The following is a 13,807-nucleotide window of genomic DNA, read 5'->3' on the forward strand; positions in this document are numbered from 1 at the left end:
GGAATTGCAGAGGATCTAACAGAGCCGCAGCACACACGTGGAACTCAGACAACATCTTTTGCGAATCAGTTTTCCTCTGCTACTACACAGGTGCCGGGGCTCGAGATAGGGGCCTTTTTACCCACAGTCACCCCTCTTGCTGCCAACATCCCACCCACCCGCTCAAAACTCTTGCTTTTATAAGACACATCATACCAGGGGGAGGGGGTGGGCCTGGGGGGGCTTAAGTCCATCACAATGGCACCTCTGGTTATACACATTTCTCATGCCTCCTAGCTCCACTTCAATACTGGACATGGGACCCATGGTCAATGGCTAAAGCAAGCACTCTACTGTCCCAACTGACACTTGAACCAGGAAGGGGACTATTTATTTACTTATTTAATTTGCACTTCTGGGGATGATACCAAGACCCTCTGGCTAGACAGGGGCTCTACCACTGAGCCACGCCCCCAGCCCCTCACTGGGGGATTCTAGGCAGGGGCTCTACCACTGAGCCACTCCCCCAGCCCCTGACTGGGGGATTCTAGACAGGGGCTCTACCACTGAGCCACGCCCCCAGCCCCTCACTGGGGGATTCTAGGCAGGGGCTCTACCACTGAGCCACGCCCCCAGCCCCTCACTGGGGGATTCTAGGCAGGGGCTCTACCACTGAGCCATACCCCAGCCCCTCCCTAGGGCATTCTAGGCAGAGGCTCTACCACTGAGCCACGCCCCCAGCTCCTCACTGGGGGATTCTAAGGCAGGGGCTCTACCACTGAGCCATACCCCAGCCCCTCCCTAGGGCATTCTAGGCAGAGGCTCTACCACTGAGCCACGCCCCCAGCTCCTCACTGGGGGATTCTAGGCAGAGGCTCTACCACTGAGCCAGCCCCAGCCTTCTTTTCACTTTTTATGGTGAGAACAGGGTCTTGATTAGTTGCCTAGGCTGGCCTTCTATTCTCTAATGGCCTTAAACTCACAATCCTCCTGCCCCAGGCTCCCATGTAGCTGGGATGGATGTACGGTAGCCTATGCCACCAAGCCTTATTTTATAATTAAAAGCAAAAACAGAACAAAACAAACAAACAAAAAAATCTCTGAATAAAACATATTCTGGCGATCTTTGAAGTTTTTAAGGAAAAAACAACAACAACCTAAATGTGTAAATCTACTCTGAAGATCTGGGTAGCTCAGACCAGGTTGGCCTAACTAGAACCACAGAGATAGGCCTGGGCCTCCAGGTTCAGACACTGAGCTCTGGAACAGGCAAGTCATAGCTCAGGAATGCTGAGATTAAAGGCGTGCACCCCCACCACTGAATAAGGGTCTTGGAAGCCTTCAGCCCAATGCTTACCTGCAGCCTCCTGGCCCCTCCGGTCCAGCTCCAGCTCAGCTATCTCACTCAGGAGGGTGATGCCCTGCAGAAAGCTGTGTTCCAGGACGAGGCTGGGGGCTGTGTCCAGCTTCTCCCCGGCTGGGACTCCAGGACCCAAGGAGGGCAGAGGCCTGGCTTGGGGCAGCTCGGCTGCAGCTGCCAGTGCGTTCATGCCGGCCAGTGGGTCATCCAGGCCAGGCAGGACGGATTCAGAGTGGGTCTCTTCCAGATAGCAGGTACTGGCAGGGGCAGGCGCAGCCTCCTGGGCCTCCAGGTTGAGACACTGGCCCTCTGGGACAGGCAAGTCACAGTCTGAGAGCTCAAGGCTGGGCTGAGGCTCAGTCAAAGATGGCTGGGGCAGACTGTCCTCAGGCCCTGCCTCTGTGGTGGGCTCCTCCATCGGCACATCCAGGGGCACCTCCACCGGCTCTTCCTTAGTCTCTACCAGTGGCTCGGGTGTCAGCTGTGTCCCCAACTCCAGGGCAGTCATGCGGGGCTCTGTCCTACTCGGCAGTTCGATCTGCGGCTCGGCAACCTGTGCAAAGTCTGAAACTTCACAGGGCTCCCGGCAGCCCGGACCTGCTGTGCTCAACGCCTGGGCCTCAAGAGGACTACCTGCACAGCCACCTGCGGGGCTCGCGGCCACCATGGTCTCTGGGATGGGCAGGGCCAATGGTGACTCAAGGGGAGGCAGCTCTGTGGGGCCCTCTTCGATATCCTCAACTTCAGCCTTCACCTCCCGGTCGGCCAGCTGCTCCTCCTCTGGGCTGTCCCGAGGTGGCTCTGGGATCTTGGAGGGTGACAGGCAGATGGGCTTGTCTTCAGGAGACAGTGCCAGGCGCTCGGGCCCATCAGCCGGGAGTGGCACATCTGGGGCAAGGCCATCGGCATCAGAGGCCGCAGCGGGTTGCAGCAGGAAGGGGTAGGGTCGCCCGTAGTGCGGCGGCAGGGCTTGGAATGGATACCTGGGAGGAATATCTGTCAAGGACAGAAGATGTCAGTGAAGGAGGCTCCCCAAGGCTCTGTTCCCTAATTGACAAGCTGCAGGGTAGGGAGCAGTGGTCCCCTGCCTCACCTCCATTGCCCTCTGAAATAACCCAGGACCCTTCTACATGTCTGACTGAGCCTTGAGAGCAAAGTCAGCGGCCACCTTCTTGTCCTCATGAAGATGAATCAAGACTGGACCAGAAAGGGGCTGGCGAGATGGCTCAGTGGTTAAGGGCACTGACTGCTCTTCCAAAAGTCCTAAGTTCAATTCCCACATGGTGACTCACAACCACCCCTAATGAGATCTGACACCCTCTTCTGGTATGTCTGAAGTAAGCTAGAGTACTTATGCATAATAATAAAAAAATCTTTAAAAAAAAAAAAAAAAGACTGAACCAGAAGCTTAAACAAGCTCTATGAAGATCTGTCAGTCAGCCCAGGCGGTATCTCACACCAATAAGGCATGTGTTCAAAACTCTCATGGCAGCACATGCCTTTAATCCCAGCACTGTGAGTTCAAGGCCAGCCTAGGCTACATTGGGAGACACCGTCTCAAAACACAACAGAGCAAAATCCTTCACAGTAATACAGTTTAACCCTCAGTGTTAGGGCCGGCTGGAATGACGGAGGCAGCTTTAAGCCTGACACACACCTGGGCAGTGCCCAGCAGGAGGAGCCTAGGGAACGAAGCACACATGTGCCGGCGTGTGCTCCAGGCCAGGCATGCATCAACCCTTAGCATAGCATCACACCAAAGGGCTCCAGAGCGGGGCAGTCCCCGTGCAACAGGGCACTGAACCCAATCCTCCCAAATATAACTTCACAGTGTTCACGGTCCCCAGAAATGCAGACATATACCTAAAAGCCACCTGCGGCTAGTCCTGATGACTACCAGGCGCTGGGACAGCATGTGTGAGGGTCAAGGAGACTGCCCAGATGGGAACCGCTGATGTTCCCAGGGTGACTACATACGGAGTTCCCAGGTCTGGCTTTTTGCTGTGCCCTGAGCATCCTGCAGGGATACTATCAGGCCTATGTCTCCTGCACTCCACTTACAAGGGACCGAGAAGAAATCTCAGTTGCATTCGTTTCAGAGTTGGGCAGTGGGCTCTACAGAGTACTCAGTAAGAGGGGCTGAGTGAATGAATGAATGAATGAATGAAGCCAGTGGATAAATGAGTGAGCCAGCAAATGACTGAATGAACGAGCATATGAACAGACAAGCTGAGAGGGGAAACCAAGCCAATGAGCACTCAGGAATGCAGTGTCCCAGGGCAAGGCAGCCGTTGTCCTACACTCCCACCTGTGAACAGGGCCTGGAACGGACTGGGCGTCTCCTTCTCCAACTCCAGGTCTTTCTTCTCCACCACGTTCTCGGGAGCCTCTTCCTTTCGGGTGAGCCCAGGGGTAGGAGGTGGGGAGGCAGGTGGTGGGCTGCTGGGGTGTGAGCTAGGTGTGGCGGGGTAGGTATAGGCTGGAGGCTTAGACACATCCTCCACCTTCTGGATGACCTTGGCCTTCAGAGAGGTCACGGGGGAGGCTCGGGGAGACGGGGGTGGGCTCACGGCCTTGCCGTGGCTGCCTGCTGGGCCGTTGGCCAGGCCGGCAGACTTTCGAGGCAGAAGCCCAGGGCCTGTGGCACTCAGGCCAGCCTTGCCCGTGGTCTCCAGGCTCCTCTTGCTAATCTTCTCCTCCATCTCCGTTCGATGCTCTTGTGCTTTCAACCGCTCCTGCTAAGGAACGGGAGAATGGGTGGGGTTGGCATTGCGGGACCCATCGCCTGCCCAGTCCCCGGTGCTTTCCACTCCAGAAAATATCAGGTAAGATCCAAGGTCCAGGCCACCCAGCCCTCCCCACCCCAAGGTAATCAATCCACCACAGAATTCTACCATGGTGAGCATGTAATAAACGTGATGTTCTACAGAACCCGGAGAGCGGGTTCTATAGAACCCACAGAGCCCTGGGTGGTACGAGGAGGAACCATGGCCTAAAACTCCTTGACACCATGCAGGCAGAGACTTCCATCAGGACCCTGGCCCAGCTGGGCCCCTCACTGTAAAAGCAATTAGCAATAATGGGAGAACCCACACCCTGGCACTTAGTGCTTAGTACCTACTCAGTACTAAGTCTCATCATGCAAGCACCTCAGTAGGGAGCAGGAAATCACTGGGGCATTTATTTGACAGCAACATGAGAAACCTAGCTCTACGATAAGCAGTACTTACAGGGCCCCCAGCAGCTAGTACCCAAAACATAAGACCACTCTGCACACTTGCCACTCCCGTGGCCCCCTGGACCTGAGGACTGAGTAACTAACTACTAGTACTCCTACTTCCTGGAAGCAGACCATGGAAGTAACTATCCAAAGACAGAGAGGATCCTCTGAGACCCCTTGGGTGTTCCGTACAAACATCTCCAATCCACAGGTCAACTCCCCCACTCCACTTCCATTCTCCCTCTTGTTCCCACCCAGCTCACTCTGGCCCACAGATATTTTATGTTTCTCATTACAGATGGTTGAGTCACCATGTGGTTGCTGGGATTTGAACTCGTGACCTCCAGAAGAGCAGTCAGTGCTCTTGAGCGCTGAGCCATCTCACCAGCCCCACAGGTCAACTCTTGTCTTGTTTTTTTCCACTGCTCATGGGGTGCTGTGCTGGGTGCCATCCATGACAACCAGGGTCTCTGCTCAGATGCTTCCTCCCACAGGGAGCCCTTCCTGACTGCCACTATCTTCAGGCGGTGTGGCTTAGGGCATCTGCCTCCCACCACGGGGCACCACGGGGCACCATGGGGCCAGGACTCACCACCAGCTGTGCGCTCCGTTGCAGCTCCAGGGCCTGGGCCGCCTGCTGTTGCAGGTAGAGCAGTTCTTGCTGCCTCAAAAAGTGCTGCTGAGAGAAGAGCTGCAGCTGCTGAGCATGGTGCAGTGGGCTGCGGCCCGGCGGGTACAGGGCCGGCCAGAGGGGCGGCACCGCCGCGCGCTCCATCAGCTCTGCTGCGGAGACAGACAACAGGGGGCTACACCATAGCCTCCATTCCTGTGCAGGCTCCCACCCAGTTTCCAGAGGGAGACACTGAGATCCGATGCAGACACAATAAACATGGCTTCCTCACCCTACACTAATGGGTACCGCAGCGCTGCCCGAACCCCCACATAGAATGGAGCCTGCCAACCTGCCACCATGGGAACCACACACTCCGTGGTCTGCAGAGTGAGCCCCAAAAGGGACAGGGACACCCAGATGACCCTAACTGAATTCTCATGGAATTCCCAAGACACAACTGAGGTTCAGGCTTCCCTGGACGCCCTTGTCCCCACCCCATATACAGAGCTGTTCCATCCCTATGGGTGGCCAGGAAAGTCCCTGGCTGTGACTCAAGGGTCACTTACCAAAATGAGGCAGGTGATCACTAGGGATAACCACCAGCTGGCCAGACTGGGGGTCCCTGACGAACTGGTAAGCTGACGGCAAGGAGCCCCCTAAGCCAGGTGGAAATGCAGGGGCCATGCCCTGGTGCAAAGAGGGGGGTCCCAGGCCTAGGGGGAGAAAGCCAAATTTATACAAATGTCAGGAGAGTCTCAGCCCGCTGACAGCACCATAGTCCGTGATGTCCACTGAGAACCCCAAAAGGAACCTTAAGAGTTCAGGCAGACTGGGGACATGTACGTCACTCCGACCTTACTGGGAGTCAGAGAAAGACTAACTTGGTCCCAGTCTTCCCTCGAGGAATGAAACCCTGTAAAGCTACACTCACCATAAGGGTGTCCGGCAAGCCACATGGATGTACTACCCGAGCGAGGCAACCAGGGGTTCGTGGCCAAATGAGCAGCAGGATCAGCAGACCAGCGTCCCGAGCCTGCCAGCGTTGGGCCACCAGTCACCATGAGGTTGGGGTTCAGACCATTGGGAGCGCAGCTGGTGGGGTGTAGACGGGCCAAATCAGCCAGCTCCTTACTTTCTCTGCAAAGAGAAACAGTATGGGAACAGCTGGTAGCCTAGGGATGGGGGAGTGGGGTGAACGAGAGCCACAGCCCAGGGAGCTGACAGGCACGTAGCGCGAGCCTGGGAACAGCTAAGGGTCTTCACCAGTGCCTGGAGGGACCTTGAGTCACGCGGTCAGACAAGCCTAAGGTGACTACTGGCTTTCAAGGACCATGGTGGAGGGAGCGCAGAGGTCACCTCAACACCCCTACTCCAGAAGCCCCCAGCCCGCGCTCTCGGGCCCCAACGTCCTCACCGGAGCAACTTCTCCTGGTCCCGGTCCAGCCGTGTCCCTAGCAGCCGATCCTCCCGATGCCTGGCTCGATCACACTCATCATCAGTCCGGCCATGCCCTGGAGGCCAAAGGTGGCAGTGAGTCCCCAGCCAGCAGTGGTCCAGACTCCTATGACACCTCTCACAACCTCTCCCCCCACCCCGCCCCCCACGCATATCCTACAGAACCCTCTGGCAACCCCAGCAACAGTCCTTTAGGACCCTTGAACCCCACTGAGGGATCCTTGGCCCCAAAACTTCCCAACCATCCCTCCCATCCCAGAAGCCTGTCTGTCACTCTCACCTGTGATCACACTAGCAGACACAAGTTTAAACACAATAAAAATCTATCAAACAGGCACAGTGGGGCATGCCTTTAACCCCAGCAAAAAAAGGGGGGGTGGGGGGGGCAAAGAGGAGGCTGAAGACCAGAGTTCAAGTTTAATCATCTAAACCTCATAGAGAGACCTGGACTCCTGCAAGATGCCCTCTGATCTCCACGTGTGCAGCTCCCATGCCTACGCCCATACGTGTACATGAACACACAAAGCTCATGCCATTCTCGTTCATCTTTATTTTATGCATGTACGTGGCGTGCCTATGTGTGTATATGCTACACTCATGTCTGCGTGATGTGCTAGAGGAGCCCAGAGAAGGATGTTGGGTCCTCCTTCACAACAAGCCCTAGAGGCCACTGAATCATCTCTGCAGCCCAAAGAAATGAACTTAAAAATTAAAACTGACAGGGAGACTCAGCAAGAAAAGGTGCTTGCGGCCAAGCCTGAGGACCTGAGTTCAATTCCCGGAACTCACGTACTGGAAGGAGGGGAACCAGCTCCTAGTGGCTGTCTTCTGTCCTTGCCACATATAAGGTAACATGGTAACATGTCCACGTGTATACATACATACACACACACATACACACATGCGCGCACATGCACACACACACACATAGGCATGCAATCAACAAACAAATGGTACAGAGAAGATGCTGGGAATGCAGTTCAGCTGGCAAACCCGCTTACCTAGCAGCCCAAGGTTCTACCCGCCCTGTAGAGGGATGCCAAGTATACACACAGAAAAGGATTTTAAATTCAAGGTTATCCTTGGCTACATAGCAAATTAAAGCCAATTTGGGCTATGTTGTGAGCCTCTGTCTCAGTAAATAAATAAACTGATCAAAGTAGTCGGCCTTAGCCTGGCCCAGCAATGTCTCAGGTGACAGAGACTGCCAACACAGATGGCTTCGGAGTCCCACTGAGGACCCTGTCTGGGTACCCTTGACAGGGTCTACAGTAGGCCATATTCAGGACCCTCACAGGTGGCCCCACTTGAGCTCCTGCACCCCCACCTATCTCCCTGCGCCCCGAAAACTTCAGAGTCCTGAAGAGCACTGTCCCCGCCCAAGACAAGCTCAGAGTCTGGCAGAGCCTTCTGGTCTCCTGGGGAAGATGGAGATGCAGCCATCCAGAGCCTCAGAAGAGCTAGGATAGAGTGTAGCCACATAAGCGGGGGATGGGAGCTGAGAGAGAGCCCAGACGGCCTAGACAGCCCAGAATCAAACGTGCTAGAGAGACAGCCAAGTGGCTCCTATGGGACAGGGCCAGTCCCCAGAGGCAGAGAGAGTAGGGCCAGGAAGTCTTCCTGAAATGACGCTCAGGGTTGCCTAGAGCACCTAAAAACCAGGCCAACACAGGAGAACCCCGACCAATGTTAAGTGGTGAGAGTGGACAGAAGTGGGTCAGGGAGGGAGGTGGCTCTGGTCCCCAAGGGTCCTCTTCCCCGAGCCACAGCCATCAAGCTCTTAACTTACGGGTTACAGTGACAGGATGAATGAGGAAAGGAAGGTGAGGGAGGGGAAACGGAAGTAAGAGCATTGCCACCTGCAGGTGGGGGCAGAGGAGGGGCGGCCCGGCCAGAACACCCCTTGCCTCTGGGGCCCTGGAGTTCTCCCTCTGACTGGTCCCTCCTGTGATGGTTCCCGAAGCACACGGCCGGCCAGGGAAGGCTCAGTGCATTGAGGCTGCTGTAAGCGAGCCTGGCAGCCTAAGTTTGATCTCTGGGACCTAGGTGGTAGACAGAAGAATCCCTGCAAGCTGTCCTCTGACCTTGACGTGTATAAGACAGACAGACAGGTGATAGATAATTTTTTTGTTTTTTAAAGAGTGGTTGCACAGATGGCTCAGCAGTTAAGAGAACCTGTTTCGACATTCTAAGAACTACAGCTTAGGTCCCAACACCCACGTAACCAGCCAGGCGTCTAGCACACACCTGTAACTACAGCTCCAAGGGACAGGAGACAGGAAGACAGCTGGGGCTGCCTGTCTGCCAGCTGAACCAGGAAGACTGGAGCTCCAGCTCTGGAGAGAGACCCTGCTTCAAAGACATATAGGAGAAGACTGGAAGGCGACATCCAACACCCTCTTTCGGTCTCCACACATACACACACATACACATACACACACACACCACATACACAGAGGCACATGCAACTGCATACACGTATATGCACACAGATACGGGTGCACAGATCAGTAAATACATTTTTAAAGGAGAACGTACGCTGAGCCCCAGCATCCACGCTCTCTGCTTCCTGACCACACATGCACTGTGACTGAGCCCCAGGCGCCCCGCGGCCACAACCTCCCCACCGTGATAGCCTGCACTCTCAAACCATGAGAGCCAAAATAAACTCCTCCCTCCTTCCTTCCTTCCTTCCTTCCTTCCTTCAATAAGTGTTTTCGTTGGATATTTCATCAGAGCAACCAGAGAACTAACACACACACACACACACACACACACACACACACCCTTAAGCATAGTAACAGCCAGAGTAGCAGGTTCTAATCAGAAACTGGGATGACAGCTGGATTGGTAAAGTGGTTACTGTGAAAATGGGGCTGGAGAGATGGCTCAGCGGGTCAGCGGGTAAGAGTCAGCTCTTCCAGAGCTCCTGAGTTCAATTCTCAGCAACCACATGGTGGCTCACAAACATCTGTAAATGGGATCCAATGCCCTCTTCTGGTGTGTCTGAAGACAGCTACAGTGTACTCATATACATACAAAAAATCTTTAAGAGAGAGAGAGAGAATGAAGACCTGAGTTTGAATCTCTACAACCCATATTTAAAAAAAAAAAAAAATACAAGCCAGACTGATGGGTAGTGCATGCCTTTAGTCCTAGGCCTTGAGAAACAGGGGCAGGGGGATCGCTATGATTTTGAGGCCAGCCTAGTCTACAGAGCGAGTTTCAGGATACAAAAAGGTAACTTGTCTCCAAAATACATACATACATACATACATACATACATACATATACATACATACATACATACATATACATACATATACATACATACATACATATACATACATACACATACATACATACACATACATACATACACATACATACATACACATACATACATATACATACATACACATACATACATACATACACATACATACATACATATACATACATACATACACACCTTAAAAGGGTAGAAGAAACTGAGGAAGACACACCTCTGGCTTCTAGATATAGACACACACCCCTATGGACAGACAGACACATATACATACAAATACCTCTAGATACAGACAAACAGACACACACACACACCACACCACACATACCCCACACCACACACACCAATGGACCACACACACCAATGGCAGATCTAGAACAGGCTATACTAGGAACCAGGAGAAAGTGCAGCTCAGAGGGGAACAGCAGGTTTGAGGCAGGGCACAGGCACAGAGAGCCACCCAGAGTTCCACAGCTGTGCCTGGAAACCAGAGCCTGAGCTTCCTTGTCCCGGGGGAGACGCCACATCAACCAGGTTCACACACTCCCAAGGGCTCAGCCATATGGGAAGGGCACGTGCCACCAGTCTCTGTGTCTGAGACCAGCTGTGGGTATGGCACTTGCTGCTGGGGCCTCAAAAAGGGGAGGCACCTGGAATGTAAACCAAGCTCGGGGCCACAAGTCCACTGTACACCCTGACTGAATTGCCCTGGGTTACTTCCTGTCCCAAGTGTCACCTGTCACTAGACACCAACAACTCAGAGCAGCCTTCATGCCCAGGGCCACTAGGCAGAGCTCCAGGTCACTCTCTGCAAACTGGTTGGCTCCTAAGGAAACATAACAGGACTGTGGCACCTGACCCCATGCTCCAAGGGGCTCCACGTCTAACCACATTGCTCTGTAGCTCCCTATGGCCTCTAGGCTCTGCTCACAGTCGCCATGAAGAGCCAAGCCCCTGCTCTGGGCTCATACTGTGAGGACCAGAATGTCCCAACCAGTCTCTTCATACGAGTCACATGTATCTCTTCCCTAGGGGCATGGACACTCTCTTCCCTGCACACACAATGCCCTTCCACTGGACCATTCAATACAACTTCAGCTTCTGTCTCCTCCGGGAAGGAAGGAACCGCCCTGACCACCTCTCCTTCGTCCCCTTCCTCATTTACCCCCCTCACTGCGCTGATCACAGCATGACCGACTGTGGCGGGTTCACCACCCAACTACCTGCACCAGAGCGGACGCACTGCGAAGCTCAGGTTCTAAGCAGGCCCCTCAGCCATCTCCTCTCTATACCAACTCAATCAATAAACGGTAAATGCCAGGAAGGACAGACATCTGTCTGAAGAGTGAGATATGCAAACCCCACCCCCACCCCACCCCCGTGAGCAGCCTGAAGCGGGAACCTGCACAGGAGCAGAGAGAAGGCCACAAGAACTGGAAGGGATAAACAAGAAAGGGATCAGAAAAGAGATCTCAGTGGTAGAGCCCCTGCCTAGAATCCCCCAGTGAGGGGCTGGGGGCGTGGCTCAGTGGTAGAGCACCTGCCTAGAATCCCCCAGTGAGGGGCTGGGGGCGTGGCTCAGTGGTAGAGCTCCGACTAGAATCCCCCAATAAGGGGCTGGGGGCGTGGCTCAGTGGTAGAGCCCCTGCTTAGAATCCCCCAGTGAGGGGCTGGGGGCGTGGCTCAGTGGTAGAGCCCCTGCCTAGAATCCCCTGGTGAGGGGCTGGATACTGGCAAAATTATAGCCAGTACGTAGCATACATGAAACAATGGTTTTCATTCCCAACAGTGAAAAAAAAAAAAAAAGCCTCAGATAACAGACAAATAACTTCCTCAGCCCAAATGTCAACCACATCCTCTTCTCTTTCCACGTGCACTTACGACCCTTTTGGGCACAGGTATGCTGGACACTAAACCATGAACCACCCTAAATACAAAAGGAATACCCCACCATGTCACAGAACCCTATTCAGACTAGAAAACTTGTCCCCTGTCATTCAATCCCAGAAGAACCAGGTGCTGCTGCAAACCCCCATCATCAGAGGACCTAGCTTCCTGGGCTAGGTATCCCACCCAAAGCAAGAGGATCATTTAGTCAGTCAGCAAACATCCACTCAGCACCAGTTAGACTTCCATGCTGGGGGAATTCAAAAACAGGGCACACAGGGAACACATCCTGATTCAAAGTCCAAAGTCTCAGATGCCGTACGGACACCTGGGCACAGTCAACAATGGGATAAGGAGTGTCCTACCAGGAAACAGGCATAGGCCAGCTGGAGCACTGGGTGATGCAAAGAGAGACACCGCTATGAGCAGAGCAGGATGGGGGGTGGGGGGAGGGGAGTGACAGCACAGGCCTTTAATTTATGCAGAGACAGGAGTGTCTCTGTCTGTGAATCCAAGCCCAACCTGTTCTGTGTAGTGAGTTTTTTCCTCATCAGGGCTCCATAATGAAACCCCCATCTCCAGAAATAACAACAGCACAGGCAAATAGACCCAGGCACAGCACTGAACACGCGCGCACACACACATACAACACACACACACACACACACACACACACACACACACACACACACGCTCTCGCACGCACACCCCGGGGGCAGGGCGTGTCCCAGAAGCCTGCTCTGACTTTACAAATGGGTCAAAGTGAGACAGAACACCTGGCCTTGCTAGGTTGTCTGGGAAATAGGACTTAGATGATTCCACAGAGGGGGCTGCTTGCAAAGACCACAAAACCCAGAAGGCAGCAGGAGGCAGGCAGGGGAGGGGAGGGGAGGAACCCAGGAGTCGACAGGAGATACAGGTATGGGTATCTAGTCTGGAAATCGAATGGGAGCATCCTTTCCTGGTAGGTGACCCTGGGCTGTGGTCTAGGAGGCTGGGGACATGGAACAATGCCTGCCTGGCTTGAGATGTTGCACAAGCAAGGACCAGCTGGACGTGATCTTTTCTGGGCCGTCACTCAGCCTGCCATGACATCACCAGGGTACACCCAAGCAGTTTCAATGCCTGGACCCACAAGGCCCTCGGCACGGCAGCAGGCTCTGCCCTTAGCTGATAAGGTACAGGGCTCAATAAACACGTTGAAGATAGGTCTCCAAAATACACAAGGACTCAAGGACACCGACCAATTTACCAAGCTCTGGGGAAAGATTCAACCTCACTATGAATTAAAAGAAACAAGCTCAGACCAGGCGTGGTGATGCACACCTTTAATCCCAGCACTCGGGAGGCAGAGGCAGGCGGATTTCTGAGTTCAAGGCCAGCCTGGTCTACAAAGTGAGTTCCAGGACAGCCAGGGCTATACAGAGAAACCCTGTCTCGAAAAAAACCAAAAACAAACAAACAAGCCCAGTGTGGTAGCTAAAACCCGCAACACCAGCACTTTATAGAAGGGTAACAAGGTTGAGGGTAGTTTGCCTCAGCCTTGGCTATAACAAGACCTCATCTCAAAACAAGAAAAAAAAAAGGGGGGGGGGAGATGGCTCAACAAATACAGTGCTTGCTGTGCACGTCCAAGGACAGTAGTTCAGATCCCATGTCAGAGTTCTTACAACAAAATAGGAGGCAAAGGCTGGGGAGTCCCCCAAAAGCCCACAAACCTGGCAGCCTGGTGTACACTGGTGTACACAGTAACTAACAAGAGGTCCTCAGTAAACAAGGTAGACAGCAAGGACTGACGCCCAGATTGTCCTCTGACCTTAAAATAGGCACATGGCACACAAATTCCCAGATACTCACAGGAACTCGTCTGTCTGTCTGTCTCTCTCTCTCTCACACTCACACACACACACACACACGCACACACACAATAGACGGACACACAAAAGACAGATAGACAAATAGACAGACAGACAGACAGACAGACAGGAAAATGAAAGGGACAAA

General features: G+C 53.7%; 1 protein-coding gene across 9 annotated transcripts in view; it reads right to left on the minus strand.

The window, feature by feature from the left end:
* Tnrc18 (trinucleotide repeat containing 18) overlaps positions 1-13,807 on the minus strand; it is a 93,805-nt gene that overhangs the window by 46,617 nt on the left and 33,381 nt on the right. For 6 of the 9 annotated variants that reach the window (XM_029477002.2, XM_085837399.1, XM_029477005.2 and 3 more), the window contains 6 exons: positions 6,587-6,683; positions 6,104-6,309; positions 5,739-5,885; positions 5,152-5,342; positions 3,648-4,077; positions 1,337-2,335 (listed from right to left, as the gene is read on the minus strand). In XM_029477002.2, coding sequence (XP_029332862.1) covers positions 1,337-2,335; positions 3,648-4,077; positions 5,152-5,342; positions 5,739-5,885; positions 6,104-6,309; positions 6,587-6,683 — 2,070 coding nt within the window. The remainder of the gene's footprint in view (positions 1-1,336; positions 2,336-3,647; positions 4,078-5,151; positions 5,343-5,738; positions 5,886-6,103; positions 6,310-6,586; positions 6,684-13,807) is intronic. The other 3 variants (XM_021161707.3, XM_029477004.2, XM_029477008.2) reach the window with 1 other exon arrangement.

The sequence above is a fragment of the Mus caroli genome, unplaced genomic scaffold, assembly GCF_978045245.1.
Source record: "Mus caroli unplaced genomic scaffold, Mus_caroli_1 scaffold_4, whole genome shotgun sequence".
NCBI classification, from domain to species: domain Eukaryota; kingdom Metazoa; phylum Chordata; class Mammalia; order Rodentia; family Muridae; genus Mus; species Mus caroli.